At 44.6% G+C, this 22,064-nt stretch overlaps 1 protein-coding gene across 9 annotated transcripts in view; it reads left to right on the forward strand.

Moving 5' to 3' along the window:
• The window catches only part of RIN2 (Ras and Rab interactor 2), a 229,881-nt gene that overhangs the window by 204,627 nt on the left and 3,190 nt on the right, over window positions 1–22,064 (forward strand). For all 9 annotated transcript variants that reach the window (XM_041732125.1, XM_041732119.1, XM_041732126.1 and 6 more), the window contains 3 exons: window positions 12,053–12,358; window positions 14,192–14,323; window positions 19,922–20,085. In XM_041732125.1, coding sequence (XP_041588059.1) covers window positions 12,053–12,358; window positions 14,192–14,323; window positions 19,922–20,085 — 602 coding nt within the window. The remainder of the gene's footprint in view (window positions 1–12,052; window positions 12,359–14,191; window positions 14,324–19,921; window positions 20,086–22,064) is intronic.

Here is a 22,064-nt window from a genome sequence, read left to right on the forward strand (position 1 = left end):
TAATAGTTACTTTGGCCAAGGAAAATTTGAATTTGGCAAGGCATCTTTTTTTTCCAGGACAAGAGGGTTGCAAGGATTTTTTTTTTTTTTTTTAATTTTAGAAGGTTGACTCTAAAAGGTTCATTTCAGAGACCTCATTCACTGGGCAGCCACAGCCAAAAGAGCTACCCAATATTTCCAGGCAGTTCATAAAGCTAAACCCAGATTTCTTTCTGATTGGGTCTGTTTGTTGAAAGTAGTAAACAGTAGGTGGTAGAGAGTGGTCTCTCTGTCCCTCTCTCCCTTCCTTTCTCTCTTTCTCTCTGTCTCTTTCTCCTTTTAGTAAGTTTCAGCAGCTCTTTGATTTTCTCACAAAGGAATCAAAGCCTTGTTTGTTTTCTCCTGGTTTGAGCCTGGTTGACGGGGGCGGGGTGAGGGCTGGGTGTTGCTGAGGAGAGAGGCTGGAAGGAATGCGCCCTGGTGGTGTGCTTGGAACTGACAAAGGTTTCTGGGGAGCAGAGTAGCCACAGAGGCCATCCTGTCCCCTGTCCCAGCAGAGCCTGCCCCTCAGGGGACACCAGCTCACATGCCATATTGACAGGGACCCTGAACCAGTGGAAGAAGCTCCCTTGAGGGAGCCCGTGGGGGGAGCCAGGCGGGTGCTGATGTCAGCACCGAGCTATGTGGCCACAGCGCCAACCAGCCCACAGAGACCAGGCTCCTGAGGCAGCAAGGGCCTTCCCTTCCTTCCTGCGATAGTAAGCGCCAGAGTGCTGTTCCCCGGACGCTCTTCTGCCAGATTCTTTTGAAGGGAAGCTCAGATACGGTGCTTGCTCTCAGAGCTCAAGGGCTCATTTTCTCCAAAAACAAACATACGCTTTGCTGCTTTGGAAGGATGCAGCTTTTAATTTAAAATCTAAGGTCAATGACAAGGAGGGACGTTGACACATATGGAGCCTCTAATAGGAGCCGGGATTCACCAGCAAGGACCTAGTAGGTGCAACATGTGGGAGAGGAGGCTCACCCTTTGTTGAGACAGCTCAGACTAAATTTTTGCATGGAGATGTGGGTGTGGCCAGCTAGGCATTGCCTCACTTTTGCCTTGTTTTGGTTTTTAAACTTCCGCATTAAAGTGGGCACCTCCATGCCTCCAGTGAAAGCATCATTCTGTGTTGAAGGTATAGTGAGTGTGCTGGCCTTTTGAAATTAAGAAGGTGGAGCAGCCTGGCTGACTCAGAGGTTTAGCGCCGCCTTCAGCCCAGGGCCTGATCCTGGAGACCTGGGATCCAGTCCCAAGTCGGGCTCCCTTCCTGGAGCCTGCTTTTCCCTCTGCCTATGTCTCTACCTCCCTCTCTCTCTCTGTGTCTCTCATAAATAAATAAATAAAATATTTTTTTTTTAAAAAAAAAGGAAATTAAGAAGGTGAACCAGAACAGAGGTCAACCCGAGAAACTCAACACTTGGCCAAATGGAAAGAAAGAGGTGACCCTAATGATCAGAAAGGTGATCCCCTTCAATGTGTAAGTCACTCGATTAGGACTCCGACAAAAGAACTGGACTTAGTCTAATTGGCTGTTTTACATATTCATAAGTGAAGTGCTCGCTAGTTTACTGTAGACTTGTTCATATAGTCACTCCTTTGAGCCTCATAACCGACACAAGGTTGGTACATTTATGTAGATATTGTTCATATTTTGAAAATTCAAGAACAGAGGCCATGATATAAAAACTGACTTGTAGAGGGTTTCACGGCTGATACATAGGGGAGCTTGGAGTCAACCCAGATCTTTTCTCAGTTGTTTGCTCATGCCCACCATTTCTTACTTCCTGGAGGAAGTAATTAACTTTTAATGTATTCACTCCAAATGGATTCACTTTGAATGCCATCTCTGGAATACCAAGACTCAAGTTCATTTGGAACAGGTGTCTGCTAATGCTCCTACGGCCTTTCAAGGATGCCAGTCTAGTCCTGTCCTCCTCTCCCACAACTTCTGAAGGTAATAGCTCTGCAAAAGGAGGTGAGAGTTTACATTTAAAGCCTGCATATGCAGAATGTCCATCCTGAAATCATGGCAAATGGAGGAAGCATTTCACTGGCTTAACCCATGTAGAATTAGAGCTGTCATTCATATGTGAAAAACAACCTGATGAATGTATTGTGTATATATTTAGTATATGGAGGTGGTGCTCATTTGTCTTCTTCAGTGATCTAGAGGAGAGCCAATGAAAACACCAAGCAGCTCCTACTCACTGCCACTTCATCCATGTACTCTTGTCACAACCCATTAGATCAGCACTTTCTAGGTGAGTATAAAATGATAAATAGCCAACCTCAGAAATAAAAAAACTACCATTCTAAGTGGTTGTGTCCTAGTATGGAGAATTTACATTCTGTTGAGACTACTTTTTAAAGCATTGTCACCCAAAAGCCCTGCCATGTAGAGGGTCTTGAATAAATATTAGTTAACTGACATCAGCTTCACTTTCCTGGTTGGGGAATGAAGCCAGTGGGGATGAGACATGGTGAGTTCCCGGGTAACTCAGCTTCCTGTTCATTCCAGGACCACATATCGTTTCCCTTCTTGATTGCTCTCCACTCATCCCCTTCCCCCACACCCTACAAAGTGGTACATGAAAACAGATGGTTTGACAAAACTGTACACACTTTCAGGTCCTACTCAAAAGTCTCGGGATCAGTAACTTCATCGACAGTGAGGTATACTCATTACTGGTGTGTCCACCCTATAAAGTAGAGACCAGGTTTGACATTACTCATTATTTCATCATGAGTTCCTCACTGGTAAGCTTACACATCATACCAGTCTTGCTCCAGTCCTTTTCAACCAATAGGACAGATTAGTTCAAGATTTCTGATCATAAAAATCTCTGCTCAGTAGAATTGGTTTCATTTTTGAGGTTAGTATTTTGATTTTATTCAAGCAAAAGAATCTTTATTTCTGATCTGATGTTAATCTTGGGAAATCCCTCTGTTTTCAAGTTTGTTTCAAGAAAAACAAAATTTCTCCAACTCCAAAAATCTTGGTAATCCCAAATTTTCTATTTCATTCAAACTGTCCCCCACGGACTATCAACAATAAAAAGAGCCAAGTGTTTGTATTCCTAAAAGCCAAGAGCAAAAAAAACCAAAACAAAACCAAAAGCAACCAATAGTGTTCTGCTTTAATTGCTATATACTAACACATGTATTCTCTCTGAAGAACATTTTAATTATTTAAAGAAAAAGTATCTTTAAGCTCAATTCGTATTCATGTGATTTTTTTTATACCGAAACAATAATGAAAAGTGGTTAGAGAGCAGAGAGTGTAACATGAATGAGAAAGGGGTTTTAAAGTGATCCCCTAGGAGTTAAACAATTACAACTACGTTGCTTCATAAAGCTGCCTCAAGTTTCAATATCTAGTGAGTGTGACTTGCTTTTTCATTTTTAGTTCACCATTTGGTTCAAGCCCTTGAATTATTTATTTTCTGCTCTTTCTTAGATTAAAGGTCATTCTGAGAGATGTGACCAGAACAGCATGTTAGTGCCAAGTGGAGATTAGAACCTTGAATCTGACTTTTGATCTAGACCATGTGACCATAACACCTGCAAGGAAGGAATGTCCTTGTACAGTTAGCAAAGGGCAGAAAGGAGAAAGATTGACCTCTTGCAAGATAAAAATGCCTACATTAGTTTTGAAAATTAATTTAAATAGAAGACCCCAGGAAGCACCTCTTTTTTCCTATGGGGCATCATTTCTTGTACAGTTTTTACTTTAGGGCATCAAGAATTGGGTTAATTGTGTCAACTAAAAGAAAGGTCACCTTGGAGTTAAGGATCTGTGTTAGGAGTCCCTGACTCCATGATACTCTGTGCAAGGAAATGGGTAGCTCAGAAATTCAGAGTAAGAGAGCCCTTGTTAACGAGGTGAGGACTGAGATGGCATCATAAAATAAGGCTCATAGAGATGTCTGCACTAGAGTGTTTTCTGAGTATATCCTGAGAATCTTCCATCTCAAGAGAGAGGTCAGCCCCCACCCCAGGCAGGAAACATCACCAGGCAAAAGAGGAATCTCACAGCAGTTGAGAGCGTGAGCAAGGGGACACTTGAAAGGCTGTGCTAATTGAAATGGAGGCATCAGAACCTTTAAGAGTTGGACGCGTCTTCTGCTACTCCACTCTCGCCAACAGAATGGGCTGTCTTACCAATAGATGGAGCCCTCACCATCCAGGGACACCCCAGGCTCGCCTTGCTCCCCCCGTCTGTCTACAGGCCAGGGCAGGAGCACCCCTCACCTGACCTCTAGGGACAGTGTCCACTTTGGAGACTCTCCCTTACTGGCCAGACTTGGAGGCTTCTTTTAGAAACCAGAAGTCATAGCCTGCTCCCTCTGTCAGATCCAAGAGTATGTGTTAAATGCATACTGTGTTTTTAATAGAAGCAACTGAAAGCCCCCATAATCCCTCATGGGGTGTGTGGTTCTTGATGGTTTATGGAGCAATTTTATGCATTGAATCCCCTTAAATCCCCTTAATGCCTTGGGGGGGGGTCCCATTATCCTCATTTTTAGAGATGAGGAAACAAAAGCTTAGCAAGGTCACGCCAGGGTACAAATGGGACTGAACCAAATCATGTAGCGGGCTTTTCACTTTTCACACCACCCAGGGCAGCTCCACTGCCTTTCGGGGCTGTTTAATGAGGAGAGAGGAAGAGTGTGCTGGGGAGGTCACCATAGCAGAGGGGACCTGCTCTCCAGAGGCTGATTTATCATTGATGTTGTTACCCTGAATTTAACAACTTTAAATGCTGGCCCTTCCCTCCACCCCCCTCCATTCTCTGTTCTGCAGGAGCAGTACACTAAGCACTGCCCGCAACCGAGGGGTGAGGCTAGAATTCAGCCTCACCTCCCCAAGGCCAGAGGAGCTACATAAATTATTTAAAACTTTTCTGTAAGGAAGATTAGGTGCTTCTCCAGTGCTTTGAGGTTTTTTAAAATATATTAATTTATTTGAGAGAGAGAGAGAAGGAGTAGAGGGAGATGGAAAAGGAGAGAGAATCTCCAGCAGACTCCCTGCTGTGCATGAAGCCTGATGTGGGGCTTGATCCCAGGACCCCGAGATCATGACCCGAGCCCAAACCAGGAGTCAGACGCTTAACCTCCTGAGCCACCCAGGTGCCCCCTCCACTGCTTTGGTTTTTACTGTCCTTTTGGTAGAAGGTCCTGAAATCAGGCCAGCAGATTCCATACATGAACAATGACATGAACATAACCTATACTTTCCATAACTCCTTTTCTTGAAGCACACCAAAATGAACAAAAAAGTAAATGAGTCACCACCCAGCGCTTGGTATCTTTATTTTGGGTGGGATTTTCCTTGAAATGAGAAAGCACCCTTGGTTATTTGTGGGCCAAAGCTTGCATTACTTACAAAACTTAAAGCAAAACTCAGGTTACAGGACATCCTGCAGGGTGATAGGAAGCTGTGTAGGGATGGAGCCGACTGCCCCACAGCTGGGGGATGGCTTCATTGCCAGAGTCCCACCTCCTGTATTCTGCAGAGGTAAGGAGAAAAAACACAATTTTCATGTAGGGACATTCCAGAAGGGTTTTCAGTTCAACTCAAAAGTCACTTTCGGAGCACCTGCTACCTGTAGGCCTCCAGCCGGGGACTGCAGCTGGCTCACGTGACTGCCCCCAAGTCTGGTGCTTAGAGCAGAGAGGTCTAGTTTGCTCTATGCCATGGCAGAGGCCTCAGAGAACACCAAGAACCCAGGGAGCAGGAAGGAGGCAGACAGGCAAGGCTGCGTGGGAATCTATGTTGGTAAAGGCAAGGATCCCACCAGCCGCAGGGAACAGCATGTGGAAAGGTGCAGAGGTACAGCTGGGCTGCAACACTGTTGCCTTCAGTGAGAATGTGGGTTGCTTCTTCAGGAGGATATGGAGCAAAGAAGGAAAGGCAAAGCAGGGCTGCACCCCCAGAAGCTGAGTCTTCAGGGTGGTAGAAAGCATTTTAGAAAAATCACTCCAGGTAAAGATTGAACTCTTTAATGATCTCTGTAGCCCAGGTACCAACCAATTGAATCAGATGCCAGCCATAAACACCTGCAGGCCAGTGCAACAAACCAGGAGGCCAGGGGCATGGGGTAGACAGACACAGCAGCACAGCAGTGTGACCCGGCCTTCCCAATGAGTAGATCAAAAACTGTCAGCAATGAACCGAATCCACCCTTCATCTCTCACACTTGCTCATCCAAAATGGGGCTCGGGGCTCTCCAACTCTAACTTCCTCTGAAAGACACACCACTGCCCAAGGTGCTCAGCTCGTCTGTGAGTCTAAGCTGTTAGACAGGGGCCAGAGTGAGACTGTGACAAAACAGGCAAGCTCAGGGCAGGCATGGGAGCCAGACTGCACATCTTCTGCCTTTGTATGTCTCTGGGGGTGTAAAGGGCTGAGGAAGAGTAAGAGGGCATGAGAGAAAGAACAATGTACAGAAAGCCAGGCAGCTTTTCGATTAATTTATCAGTGCTTTCAGTTCCCATTTCAAACCGAGTAAACCACAGTTAACACAGAAGAAAACAAAACCAAACAGACCTGAATCATTAAAAAACCTGGAATCCCAATCCCAAGATATACACCTCGCATTCAAAAATAACAGGAAGCCAGTGATTCTTGCCATTTACAAGGCGACAGATACATACGAAATGCTCACCATGTGGGATCTCACCCTTCCCGCCAACAATCCCACTGGGGAGCTGTAAGATGAGGAAGCTAAGGCTTGCAAAGGTCATCTTCTTACCTCAAGGCTACAGAGTAGAAAAGGGCTCATTTGTTCTTCACATGGAACCTGAGAGCCACTTGAACACCAGCTGGTCCACTTTTTAGGAGTAGTGTGTACAGAAGATCAGCAAAGTTCTCTTGTGGCTGCCTGGGTGTCACATCCCAGCTCTGCTAAGACAGAACAGATAAATTTCTCAGCTGACGGCAGAAGTGTGTGGTGGTTCAGAGTACATGCTCAGGTGAGACTGTTGGGTTTGCAGTCCCAGTTCTGCTGATGATGAGCTGTGTGTGTTTGGTCACGTGTCCTAACATCTCTGTGCCTCCATTTCTACACATGTAACACGAACTAGACACTGTTGTGCCTGCCTCCCTGACACCCACTTACCTGTTCGATTGCCAAGTGCCAGGGCTAAGATATCTTGCCTGACACTTTCTCACGCCACCAGAACTCTTGTCCCAGGCAGGTGAAACAGCTGGGAGATTAATGCCCCCTTCACTCCCACGGAGCCTGAAGAAGCAGGTTTATAAATACCCCAGCTGCCTCCCCTCTGGTGGGACAGCCCTGAGGCACGCTCTACACTGTGTCTTGGACCTCCCTCAGGGTGAGCTGGGTAAGCTCCGGCTGCCCCCAATACTAACTGGCTTAATAAAGTATGTGGCGGGGATCCCTGGGTGGCGCAGCGGTTTGGCGCCGGCCTTTGGCCCAGGGCGCGATCCTGGAGACCCGGGATCGAATCCCACATCAGGTTCCGGGTGCATGGAGCCTGCTTCTCCCTCTGCCTGTGTCTCTGCCTCCCTCTCTCTCTGTGACTATCATAAATAAATAAAAAAATTTAAAAAAAAAAAAAAAAAAAAGTATGTGGCATTGGCTGCCTGTGTCCCATCTCACTCCCCTCCTCACGTGCTAACAGCGCTTCCCAGGATCACCTCCCAAATGAACCACTCACACTTGAGTCCTCTTCTCAAGGTTGGCTACCGGAGAACCCAAGCTAAAACAAATAGGGATTATGTACTCGTTTCAGCTGAAGGGTTGTTTAAATCCTAAATCTGTGTAAACTATGTAATAGTGCTAGGAAGCTGAATGAACACCGGCAATGTCAATAATAATCCTGAATCCAATTAAGCACCCAAAGGAAGATGGGTTAGCACAAAAAGAAAATACTGAACTTGTTTCACTGTGCTGGTACAAGGGAGGCCCATGGTGCCACCTGACTTGTTGGCAGCAGCCACCAGCTTGCACTTCGTCTCCACCACCCACCCTGGGAGCCATTTGACTTCTAAGCTGCGTGTGCATCTGCACAGCGAGGGCTAACATACAGTGGGGGCCCACCAGTGCCATCCCCTTGAAGAACTGCACGGGCGGAGCCCGATACATTGGAGCAATTACACATGTGCAACTTCACAATGTGAAATCTCAAACATGAGCTGCAATTTATCTTTCCTACTAGAAAAAATAAATACCCAGAATGTCAGAACTCAAACAAACCAAGAGGCCATGGGACCTCCTCTTTTATCTTTGTCAACTAACTTTAGGTTGCAGCCTGTACATTTTGAACATTAGGTCGTTTAGATTCTGGGTACTGTTAGAATCTCCTGGAGAATGTCAATTATGATTCTGTTTTGGTCTGGCAATCATTAAGGGTCCTGGTTCTGTCTCGCCTTCCTTTGGACAGTGAGTCAGATGGCAGTTCAGAAGTTCGAGGCAATGACAGAGGTGAAGCGACTTGGCCGAAGCCACTTAGGAAGATAGAGCCCGGCTGGCTGCCAGGCCTCCTGTTGCCCGGTTGCCTTCTGGGCACTTCACCTTAACCTTCGCCTCGCCGCAGTGGGGAAGCAGAAAGGACTCACACCAAGCTGACGCATGAGCCAATCTTGTGACGGTTCCCTGTCGGAACTCTGACCTTCTCTTGCGATCGGCTGATCAGCTGATCCTCAGAGTGAAGCCACAGAGACAGAGCGTCCATCTCCCATTCCCAGCCAGGAGGGACGGCTTCACAGCGCTGGCGGGGCAGGGGAAGGCTTCCTGTAGATGACAGCGCCGGATCTCCTCGAGGCAGGGAGCAGCGCCGCCTCTGGCCATGCTTTTTACCATCGGAAACAATTGATAGGATCTATATGAATATTTTCAGAAAATGTGCTTCCAGTTTTGGTCATTCAGCTAACAGGGCAGGAGTAAGGAATAAAATCCTGGAAAAGAATGTAAAAGAGACCAGTCTTATTTCTAAATTATGACCTTTAAAAAGTATACTTTAAAGAAAAAAAACCATCTAACACTGGTCTTTTTTTTTTTTTCTATTTTGAATTTTAAGAGTGGATCTGGCAGTGGATCGCAGGTTTTAACTGTCCTATCAAAAGATTTCCACAGCATCATTCCTGAGGGTGGGAGTCTGTGGCACAAAGACCAGTGTCCCTTCCCTGGTGTCAAAGATGAGTTGCATGAGGGTCCCCAGGAGCAGCACAGAACCTTATGTAGATGATTCAGGTTAGTGCTCTGGCTCTGAGGTGACCAGGCTCTCCTTGAAGTTAAAATTTGCCCTTGGGGGTCAAGGTGAAAACCTCAAGCTGATCTCAACAATTTAAGCAGTTGTTTTCTGTCGGCTTGATTTATACATAATTACTGTCGCTTGCATTCATAAAATGTGCAAATCTTAACTGCTCAGCCTGGCAGATGTTCACGAATGAGCACATACATGTAGCCCCCACCCAGATCCAGATACAGAACATCTCCATCTCCCCAGAAGGGTCCTCCCACAGCCTCATTTATTCCTAGGGGTTACTGCCATCCTGACTTCTGTCATCATAGATTCAATTGTGCCTGCTTTTGAATTTTATATAAATGACATGCTAAAGGAGATACTCTTTTATGCCAGGCTTCTTTCACACAGTGTTCCATCTGTGAGATTCATCCAGCTGTATCTGGAGAAGCAGTGTGCTGTTTTTCATGGAATAAATCTTCCATTGTCTGAATTCCATTCTACGAAGATATCCTTGTCTCCATTCCATTGAGATGGACCTTTGGATGGTTTCCAGTTTGGGGCTATCAAGAATCATGCCGCTATATCCATGTTCATGTACAGTCCTAATTAATGATGAGCGTGACTTCTACCCACCCCCCCTTGGTGACCTCATTCTAACAGGGTAGTGGTCACTTAACATGAATGGTGCTTGTGTAACCTTGAGATAGAGTGTAAAAACCGGCAAATGTTTATAAAGCAACCTGAACTTGAGAATTAAGAGGTGATTTACTTTGGAAAGCAACGTGATTGTTTAAAATACTTGTGCAGCCTCAAGCAAGCCATTAGATATCTCCAAATCTCTGCTTCCTCAGTTGTAAAACAATAGTATTATGCAAAAATAAAAGAATTGTTGTAAGAATTAGATGAGCTAATAAACTAAAGCACATAGAGCCTACCCCAGCTGAATGCTCAGGTGTCAATTGCTATTACTGGCTTTTCAATGTAATGATCACTTAGAGTAAAGTCAAAAATGCTAAAACATCACACAGGTTTATTAACACAACAGAACCAGTGTAGACCAAGTAGTTTGTTTCAATGCCAGATATCAAATGAAAATGTTGTTCTGTTTTTCTTCTTTCTCTATAACCTCTTTTTCTTCAAAGTAAGTCCTCGTATTTACTTCTGTAGTTATAGAAAGCTCTAAATTTAAGCAGAGTTCTCCTGGATAGAGGTGGAGGGGAAGGAAAAAAAACAAAGTTGGGCTGGAGAAGCAAATCATTGTCAGCATTAACTTTGGCATGAGTTTTAACTCTCGGTTATGGGAAAATCATTTTTGGTGTTTGTGCATCTGGCTTAGATTTCTCTTTGTTCCCGACCTTCTAATAATAGGTGGTAATTTGGATGCAATGTGATCTGATCCAGGGTCAGGAATTCCCAAGGCCAGAGAGATAATTCAACTATTTCCACGTTTATAAGGAAGTAGATCGATGGGCTTCTAAAAGGGAATCACATTAAAGTCTCAGAGATGAGGTCTGGCTACCCAGGTAGCTTTGATGAGGACATGCAAACATTTGAGATTGGAAAGCTGATGTTGAAAAAGCAGAGAGATTGTTATTAAGTCTTCTTGGGTCTGGATCTCCAGATTTTATGGTCACATTACTGTCGGCCAAGAAAGCTACTTCATTGGGCAACCATTCAAAGAAAGAAGGAAAAATAATGCCTTCCACACCTACAGGTATTTCCAAACTCTGACCAGAAACGCATTTCAAAATTTTTTAAATTTTTATTTTGAAATCATTTCAGACATACAGAAAAGTTGCAATCGTGTCTACCCTTTACCCCGATTCCCTGAATGTTAGTCCTTTGTCATGTTTCATTCTTCTCCTTTCTGTTTGCTTACACACACACACACACACACACACACACACACCTGCACAGGCTTGGGCACACACACACACACACATACACCCTTCTTTTTTTGAACTATTGCAGACATTGTGTCCCTTTAACCCTAAACAAAAACAGAAACATCTTGTTACAAATTAACAGATAAAGTGTTCACACTAGTACTTAACTGCAGACTTCATTCAAATCTCAAACAATGTCCTACTGATGCTCTTTATAGCAAACAAAATAAAGAATTTTGGGTCCAGACTTCAATCTAAGATAACATGTGTATTTAGGTGAATTTATCTTCTCTGGAAATATTTGAAGAAATCTTGACTCTTCCCAATTAGCAAATCTTCCCTTTAACATATTTGGGACACCTGCGTGGCTCAGTGGTTAAGCATCTGTCTTCAGCTCAGGCTGTGAGCCTGGGGTCCTGGGATCAAGTCCTGCATCAGGCTCCCCACAGGAAGCCTGTTTCTCCCTCTGCCTATGTCTCTGCCTCTAACTCTCTCTCTCTCTCTCTCTCTCTCTCTCTCTGTCTCTTGTGAATAAACAAAATCTTTTAAAAAGTAAAATAAAATATTTACTTACCTGTCAACTGGATGATCAGTGGAGGGACTGGGTCAAAAGAATGCCTTTTAGAATATTCACCTGTGCGCATGGGCCAGGGGGCATAAAAGTAGTTAAAACAAATCTATTTCATTGTATTGACTGCAAAAGGAACTGTAAGAATTTATTAGGGAGACTCATTTTCCTTGGCTTTACCGAAAAACGTGTTGGAGTGTGAGGAGCGTGGGGCTGCTAGGTTTTGCTGGTTGGGCAGGTGTGAAGTTATAGCCTGTCCGCCCTGAGGCCAGTACAGAATTGCAGCTGTCTATTCTGAGAAAGCCGACCTCGGGTTTCTTCTTCCTTCAGACAAGGGTCACAGTAGCTGCATTTTCTTTGACAGATGTGGTGCTGGAAAAAGCCATGCACAAGTGCATCTTAAAGCCCCTGAAGGGGCACGTGGAGGCCATGCTGAGGGACTTCCACATGGCCGACGGCTCGTGGAAACAGCTCAAGGAGAACCTGCAGCTTGTGCGGCAGAGGAACCCCCAGGAGCTGGGGGTCTTTGCCCCAACTCCTGACTTTGTAGACGTGGAGAAAATCAAAGTCAAGTTCATGACCATGCAGAAGATGTATTCACCGGAAAAGAAAGTCATGCTGCTGCTGAGGGTCTGCAAGCTTATTTATACTGTCATGGAGAACAACTCAGGTGAGATTACCCAAAGTCCAAGCTCCTTGCACGTCCCACCGGGGCCAGGGACGTGGCTGGTGACATGGCTGGTGACACATCAGGCTTTTCGATTCCAGATTTCGCTTTGTTTCAATCTCTTGGTTTCACCAAGCAGCTCACAAAAATACAAGTGTTAACACTAGTATCTGGCAAATCCGTCACTTGTAACAGGTTGGTAACACCAAGAAAAGTAAGCAATTGAGGCAATAAGATTCTTTTATGATACCAGTTGATGAAAGATTTAGTTCAGGGCAGTAGATACAGATTCAGTCTCTGGAGACTGAATTCATATCCTCCCTCTGTGAATGATTCATTACCTATGGGGCTTTGGCAACTTTGATCTACTTCTAAACTGAAGTTTCTACACCTGTTGTTGAAACTGACCCTGTCCTTTATAAGGTGGGGATTAGATGAGGCAATGCAGGCATAGCCCCAAGCATGATGGAAATATCAGCAGTTATTACTACATTCTGGCCAGCGATGGTTTGTGTAGATGATCTATCTAGGTCCAGCATGTGCCAAACAGAGCATTCAGTAATGATGTGGCTTCATTACAATTATGTCATTGGTTCTCCCGTTTTTGCTACAAGCTGAAGCAATGTAATTGAATTCGCAAAAGAATCACATGGTTCAAAAGTAAGTCCTCGTATTTCCTCAGTTCTGCTTCTTATGAGACCCACGAGTGACTGTGATTCTTAGCTAGTGATTGGGGCCTGTGTAGGTTTCAGTGAGCCTTTAATCAACTTTTCCTCATGGAGAAGCAACAGAATACACAGGCTGATTAACCTCCACTTGGGTAGACAGGAATGTGTGTGCACCTTCTACGGTGTTGGGCAAAGACATTAAAATGTGAGCTCTTGAGCTGGTCATGGCAGCGTATGAACATCACCTCTGAAATTTGCAAACATATTTCACATACAAGAAGTATATTTTCTGTAGTTCAGACAAGCATTGACATACATTCTAAAATGGTGTCTGCATAGGATTATGTTCTTCTGATGCACAGTTTTTCAACCTTAGCACTAATGACATTTAAAATGGATAATTCTCTGTTGTGGGAGCTGCTTCCTGTTTGGAGTTTATTGGCATCCTGGATGTCATTTGCACCCCACCCTCTAGTCATGACAGTGAAAAATGTCTCCAGACAATGCCAAATTCCCCTGGGTGGGGGCTGGGGGTGGCACAGTCACCCCAAACTAAAAACTCACTAATGTAATGAAAAGTAGCAATAAGGCCTAAGACATTTTTGTCATATATTAATCATATGTAATCTATTCGACATATACTGAATTTGCACATTTAAATAAATTAACTGTGTGCTCACATTGAACACAGAGCAAAGTTTTTTCCTGGTCTGAGCATGTTGATTATTAATTTCCACAGAAACCAGAAGGGAAAAAAAAAAAAAGAAAGAAAGCAGTAGGGAACACATTAGAATTCACAAAGGACTAAGGTAATAAGTGGATACTTAGTAAATGCTTTATGATATTACTTGCTGAAAGTTAAACTCTTTGCAAGTACTCTGTTCTGTAGTATAACCTGATGCATATCATGAAAGCATGGAGAAAATCTTTCATGTATTCATTGACTCATAGACATTTCATTCTGAAATTGTAGTTTGGGTTGGTCTCTGACATGAGCAGCCCGGAGGGTCACAGGCTGCTTAGGATTCCAGAAACACCCACCTCTGTTTATGAATAGCACATTTCCCCAGATGACTCCTAGCTATCTAATAAAAGCAGTATGCGTGGGATATGAAAGAAAGAAGTGTTGGTAAAAATATTCCCATCTTCCCCTTTCTTCTGATCCCAGGGAGGATGTATGGAGCTGATGATTTTTTACCAGTCCTGACCTACGTCATAGCTCAGTGTGACATGTTGGAACTGGACACTGAAATTGAGTACATGATGGAGCTCTTAGACCCATCACTCTTACACGGAGAAGGTAACAATCACTTGATGACATGGGAGGAATTGGGGTACCTTTTTTTGGTTTTGTTTTCATCTTGTTTTCCTTTTTTTTTTCCTCAAAGATTTTATTTATTTATTTCAGAGAGAGCATGAGTGGGGGCAGGGGCAGAGGGAGAGGGAGAAGGAGAAGCAGACTCCCCACTGAGCAGGAAACCTGGTGTGGGGCTCCATCCCAGGACCCTGGGATCATGACCTGAGCCAAGGGCAGATGCTTAACCAACTGAGCCACCCAGGTGCCCCTTACTTTTTTTTCTTGAAGTGAAATTGACATAGCATCAAATTGGCTATTTTAAAGTGAATGATTCAATGGCATTTAGTACCTTCACAGTTTTGTGCTGTCCACCACCTCTCTTTTACCCCAAATAAATAAGAGATTTTCATCACCCCAAGATAAAACCCCATGCCCATTCAACAGTCATGTGAGTGCCTTTTTGACATTATAAGGGTTAACCATATTTTTAATTTCTTTTTCGATTTAAAAGAATGTGCTTTTTTCTAGTTATAAAAGCAATACATATTCACTGTAGAAAATATGGAAAAGTCAGAAAACCACAAAAATAGAACCCACCCATAAATATACTTTACCTAGAATGGTTAATTGCGATAAAAAATACCATTCAATAGAAAAAGTGCGTATTTTAAAAAACAAATGGTTTCCTTGAGAAAGAAGGGAGATATAAACTTTTGTTAGAGAATATTTTCACTACCAGATGAACATCCTGCTGTTCAACCAGTGAAACGGATGAAGGCTGGCCTTTTGTTTTCATCTGTTTAAAAAATGTTGTTTTCAAGATGAAAACAGCATTGATTTTCTTTTCTATTTAAATAATTGTATCTGCTCACTGTTAAAATAAAACTGCAGTGGAGTACAATCTGAGCAGTTTGCTTTCAACTTACCTTGTCATTTCAGTCTCCTTGTATCTGCCTGACCCTGACATGTCTTAGCAGAAATTCCTTCTCCTTATACATCGGTTAGGTATTTTATCCTGGAAATAATTGGGATGTTCACCATTGTGTTGCCCAGCCTTGAAAAGCAGAAATAACTGGGGCTCTTATGTGAGCTGTCCTTTTAAAGGAGAACGCATCAGGGTCTTTGCATTGTGAATCCTGTTAATCCATTTTCATGAGCCCAGATAGACCCTAAGTGGTGAATTGGTGCATAGAACTGGGTTTTTTTTCCCCCCTTTCTCTGCTGAGTTTTAGCCTGGCCTTGAGTAAAAAGATCCATGTGCTGATAGGCTTCTACAGGGAATGCATCACACTGGTATTTTCCCTGGAGGGAGACTGAAGGATATTGTCACCCCTAGAATGTGTCCCTTAGTCCCCTAAGTCCTCAGTGCTTGGCTTTTTTTTTTTCAGAGGGTCTGTCCTCCCGGGAGACCCTGGAGGTACGAGGTATACCCTTCCCACCCCTTGAGGGATAGCGCTGACTCAGGATTAGTGATGAATATTTTTTCATCCTGTCCCTCCAGCCTAAAGAGATATCAATGAACCTCTTTGATCCCTTTACCCCCTCCCCCATCTACCCATCCCCTCAGTAATATTCACCACCCTGGAACCAGACATTCCATGATGACCCACCAAGATCCTGCCTGGAGCTTCCCGGCCTGCTTTGCCTTGGCATTTAAAAGGAGAGGGGAAAGATTGTGGTTTTGTCCAACGACTAATAGAAGCATAGTTTGTCTCCATGCCCTGCTTTACTTTCTTCTATTGTTGTTCTTTTTTTTAAAGATTTTATTTATTTATTCATGAGAGACACAGAGAAAGAGAGAGAGAGAGAGAGAGAGAGAGGCAGAGACACAGGCAGAGGGAGAAGCAGGCCCCATGCAGGGAGCCCGATGTGGGGCCAGATCACAGATCCCCGGACCACATCGTGAGCCGAAGGACTCTCAACTGCTGAGCCACCCAGGCGTCCCTCCTTTCTTCTGTTGTATTTTTATTACTATTTCATATGCATCTGAGCGTTGTTTTAGTTGTTTTGAGCCCTAATCATGCTTAATTCTAGAAATGAGTACATCAAACTCTTGGAGCTTTGGGGAACGGGCATGTCAGTTTCACTGAGAAAGTGACCATTCTATGTTTCAGGCAAACACATGCTTACGTCCTTCCTTCGTGTACTTGTTTTATTTTCTTCTGTTTTGTTTTTCACAGCAACTGGAAATTATTTAATGTATTTCATTTTAGCCTGTCTTTATATAATAAAGAGTTGATCAGTTTGTAAATATGTGATTTAAACCATGGTTGACTTACAAATGTCACTGCAATTTTTTAGAAAACATAGTCCCTGATATATGTTAAACACCTACTCAGAAAGCCCGGGTGAGCCAGTGGGCATGTGCTTTGTGTAAAGATGGAAGAAGTAGGGCAATCCATCATTTCTTTCAGGTGGACAATTTACTGTCCTAATAAGGAAGGGAGCACAATGGAAATACACCTGAACTGTTTTATTGCAGTAATTTTTCATATCTGAAATTGTATTATTTAATATTTTGAATAAGATTTTAAAAATAAATGGCAAAGATATTAAAAAAAAAAAAAAGGACGTCAAAGGGACGGAGACAGCCACTTCCTGCCACCGTTCCCAGCGATCCCCCAGAGCGAGGCACTGCCCTGGGCACCGTTTTGGTGACAGATGGGCAGGTGGCTGTCCTCACCTCCAGGAATCACGTATGAAAGAAAGACAAGGACCCAGAGAGGGAACGGAGGGGGCAGCCGGTGAGCTTGCGTTTCAACTAGAGCCTGCCTCCACTTCACTGTGTCGCTCCTTGGCTTCTTGCCTCGGGACAACTGGCAGGCGGACAGGTTGGCGGCGGTTACAGACCGGGCCCGGCCCGCCCATCACGGATCTGAAGCTACGCAGGCCAGGCCAGGAGGAAGACGTGCGTTACCAGCCCAGTCCTCTGCGGCCTGCCCGAAGCCCTCTTTGCTTTTCGGGGCAGCAGCCCACATCTCTTTTCTGCTGTTTAAGCAGCTAGTTTCATTTACAGGAAAGGCGTCATAAAATCCCTCTTCAGTGCACGGCTCTTGTGGCAGGGTTAGAGTTTTGCTGAAATGTAACCCTTCCTCTAATTGCATCCACATGTTTCAAAGTGTGGTCAACTTTGGGCTTCCAGAATTTTAAGCTTTCTCCTTAATGCCCGGAACAGATCAGAGCTATGGAGTCTGAAATTTGACTTCCAGAGGGAACACCCTCCCTCCCAAACTTGACTGCACTTGGTCCCTTCAAGTCCCAGTTCCAATACTAATACCTCCACGCAGCCTTTCTTGAACACTGACGTCCCTGTTGATTGCACTGGAAAACCTCTCTGTAGCATTTAAATTCTGCCCATTGAATTTCACACTCAGCCATGTGCTGATTTGTTCATGGGGCAAATATTTAGTAAAAGTCAGCTATTAATACAGAATTCTGTACTAACATGTGGGAGGTTCCATAAGGAACTTGCATCCCCATGGTTGGGCCATTAAGCTATGCAGGTGACTCTAAGCAGGTATCCCATTGTATGCATGGGACCTGTATTGCCCAGAGTGGGCTAGATGATGCTGTGATAAATCATAACTCCCCCATATCTCTGTCAGTGACCTGAAAACCACAAAGGTGTGTTCCTTTCTAAGTTGCATGTCTGATGCAGTTTGCAGAGGGCTGTGCTCATTTCTCAGATGGTGGATCAGTTGCCACCTCAAATTTTTCTTTTAAGATTTTTATTTATTTATTCATGAGAGACATAGAGAGAGAGAGGCAGAGGGAGAAGCAGGCTTCCTGCAGGAAGTCCGATGCAGGACTCGATCCCAGGACCTTAGGATCACGTCCTGAGCCAAAGACAGACGCTCAACCACTGAGTCACCCAGGTGCCTACCACCTCAAATGTTCTCATTTGTTGACCAGAGAGAAAATTCTTCAGAGTCTTACATTAGCAGCTAAATATTTTGGCCATTAACAAAACTCATTTAACCACAACTAACTTCGAATCCTCCATGAATAAACCCACTATACCTGTTTTCTTTAATAAATTCATAAACTTCTGTAAAGCAGGGACTCAGATTCTGTTTCTTACAAACCTACCCCCTGCTCTATACCAAATTTGGGCTCACAATAGAAATTCAGTAGATATTTTGACAAAAGTGTCTCTCAAGTTAAAATATGCTGAGCCCGGGCCCCTGGGTGGTTCAATGGTTGAGCATCTGCCTTTGACTCAAGTTGTGATGCCAGGGCCCTGGGATCGAGTCCTGCATTGGAGCCTGCTTCTCCTTCTGCCTATGTCTCTGTGTGTCTCCCATGAATAAATAAATAAATCTTAAAAATAATAATAATAAAATATGCTGAGCCCAATTAGGGAATTTTTAATAAACATTGGGGGCGCCCCCTCGTGGTCCACTAGCGTGGCGTTTACAAGTTCCACCAAAGGCATCTAATTATAGTTTAGGACAAAGTTCTGAACCCACTTACAGGCATCTTATGGTGTTGCAAGTCTTTTAATACTCGCTAAACATAAATAATTCGTAAATGCACTCACTTTCTGTCACTTGTGAATTATTTTTTCCTAAATGTCATGTTACATTAGCCCCCAAGAAAGGGTTTTTTAAAAAGGGAATCAGAGGGATCCCTGGGTGGCGCAGCGGTTTGGCGCCTGCCTTTGGCCTAGGGCGCGATCCTGGAGACCCGGATCGAATCCCACGTCGGGCTCCCGGTGCATGGAGCCTGCTTCTCCCTCTGCCTGTGTCTCTGCCTCTCTCTCTCTCTCTCTCTGTGACTATCATAAATAAAAAAAATAAAAATAAAAAAAATAATAATAATAAAAAAATAAAAAGGGTATCAGAAAGGAAGAAGTTTGAAAAACCCATGTTACTGTGAACACACTTGTATCCTGTGCAGTTCTTTCAAAATGTAGAGTTTACTTAAAACTTAGAATATATGAATTCCGAAAAGGAAAACCTGAAAGTGAGTATTGCCAAGACGTGTGTGGACTCCTGTTCCTAAGTAAATGATTCAGGCCTGGAGTGCTTGACCTCACCACGCTCCAGCGTCTCCTTGCCTCCATCAGACCTAGTGCCCTGATCTTTCCCAACAAAGCACTTCCACAGTCGCACTGAAATAAGGGCAGCCTGGGTGGCTCAGCAGTTTAGCACCTGCGTTTAGCCCAGGGTGTGATCCTGGAGACCCAGGATCGAGTCCCGCATCGGACTCCCCGTGTGGAGCCTGCTTCTCCCTCTGCCTGTGTCTCTGCCTCTCTCTCTGTGTGTCTCTCATGAATGAATAAATAAATTTAAAATAATAATCTAGAGATTTTATATGTCTTGCCCCAGTAGAATGGGAATTCCGTCCAGGCGCCCTCAGCCTGGCCCCACAGCGCCCCCCAGCACTGGCACAGGCGGTGGGGTGGGGTGGGGGGGTCCCCAGTACATGCATAGGATGAAGAGATGCATGGATGGAGGAAGGTAGGAAGGACTTGAACTTCTGGTCCCAGGAGGAAACCCATATGAAGACAATAGGAAGCATGACCTTGCTTCTGCTGTCCTCACCTGTCATCACCAGCATATAAACTCCTGGAAAACTCATTCTTTCTGCCCTTTCCAGGAGGTTATTACTTGACAAGTGCCTACGGGGCACTTTCTCTGATAAAGAATTTCCAAGAAGAACAGGCTGCTCGACTGCTCAGCTCAGAAACCAGGGACACCCTGAGGCAGTGGCACAAACGGAGAACCACCAATCGAACCATCCCCTCAGTGGACGACTTTCAGGTAAGTAGCTGGCAGGGGCGCCTCGGGGCCCGAGTGCCACCCAGCCCTCCAGGGAGGCACACACAGCACAGCGCACAGCCTCAGGGCGCCTGAGGTCCCCCCTTTGTTAGATCATCCGGCGGAAAAGGGATATTTTAAACCACCCTCTGACCTTGTTGTTTCACTTCTCTGTTTTCTTTGAATTAAAAAAGAAAATACATGGGGGTTTGGTGCAAGTTTTGCTGCCATTAAGAAAACAAAGTCAGGGGGCAGCCTGGGTGGCTCAGCGGTTTAGCACCGCTTTCAGCCCAGGGCCTGATCCTGGAGACCCGGGATCGAGTTCCACGTCAGGCTCTCTGCATGGAGCCTGCTTCTCCCTCTGCCTGTGTCTCTGCCTCTCTCTCTCTCTCTCTCTCTCTCTCTCTCTCTCTCTCTTTCTGTCTCTCATGGATAAATAAAATTTATTTTAAAAAAAGAAAGAAAAGAAAGTCAGATTAAGTGGAGATTTCTCTCAGAATGTGCAGTAGGGATGTAGAACACCTGAGCAGACAGGAAGTTAAAAAGAAGGAAGCTCTTGGCTCAGGCGGTGGGTATTTTATTTGATTCGGCCAGTGGAGTGGGAGTGTTAGGCATCGTAGTTGACCTGGTGTCCCTGAGAAGAGGGAGAGGTGCAGAGATGTGTTCTCCATTCTTTTTCTCCATCCGCCCCCTCAGAATGGAAGACATCAGAATCCAATTGGCAGCATCAGCTCTACAACCAGTTGGTTGGGACCAGAGTTTCAGAGTAATCATCTGAGCCAAATCCCGCCTAGATCCCCATCCAGAGTTTTCCATGGCCATGAGCTAGAAGTGTGGCCAAAGAGCTGGTTTCTCAGGGAGGAAAGGCAGATTAAGGCTGCAGACTTCTTGCCCAATACAACTCTTGATTTGCTCATAGTCAGTGACATTATGAATAATTTTGCAAATGTCTTTGAATAGTACTTTCAATGTTTCGAACAGAATTATAAAACCTGGCTATATTTTGTTGCTATGTGTCACGTGGTGAATTTCCAAGCAGGGCAGATTAGTCTCTGTGTCTGGACTCTCCTTTTTTGCCTTTTTGTCTTCTTGATGCTCTGAAAATACTCAGAGGTGTCTCTGGTTCAAAGTCAGCTGTTGTGGAAAGGCAAGATTAGCAAGTCTTTCTCCAAGATAGCACTATTCTCAGAAATACATCCCCAAGCACAGAACTACAAAGAATGCCTGCTGCCTCCCTCTCTCATCCCCTTGAAAGGGTTGTTGAAGAGCCATTCACGTGTCAAGTGATTTAGCACATGCAGGCTCTTGGGATACTGTGATATGGGCTGGTGTCAGGAAGATTTCTGAGGTCCTACAGCCTCTGAGGAGAAGAACAGAGGAAATGAGAAAAGCTCATGTTTCCATTTCCCCGCTGGCCACCAGCCCCTCCTCCATCTGGAGCTGCTAACGGGAGACACTGGCCTCTGTCCACCTGGGATACGCACACCTTTTTTTTTTTTTTTTTTAATGGGCAGAACCTTTATTTCCTAACCCACTCCTTGGATCTCTGTCAGAATAAAGAACAGAGGCACAATAGGTAGAATGCCAAGTAAACCCTTCTTAAGCAATCCAGAACCCAGCTGAGACCGCACACCTGTACTCTTCATAGCAGTCCCTTTTCACACACCAGACAGAAGGGGAAGCCCGACAGGGAGGCCCACTTGCGCATATTCAGGTCTTGTTGGGGATGTTGAGCAGTTACAAGAGGCTCTTCAGAGAAGGTAAAGCCATTCTTATTCTTAGATAGTCATGCCTGGAAAATAGCTTGCTCCGCAGATCTTCAGGACCAAGTGTCTCGAACCCTTCTTCGGGGTCGTGGGCCACAGCTGGAGCTTGATATAACCCAAGAAAGGACTTGTCAGTGCTCAGCTTGGTTGTAAAAGGGAAAACTCAGAAGCAAAGCTCCACTTGGAACCCCTAAGTCAGAGGCACAGACACACTCA

Source organism: Vulpes lagopus, chromosome 18, assembly GCF_018345385.1.
Source record: "Vulpes lagopus strain Blue_001 chromosome 18, ASM1834538v1, whole genome shotgun sequence".
Classification (NCBI taxonomy): Eukaryota; Metazoa; Chordata; class Mammalia; order Carnivora; family Canidae; genus Vulpes; species Vulpes lagopus.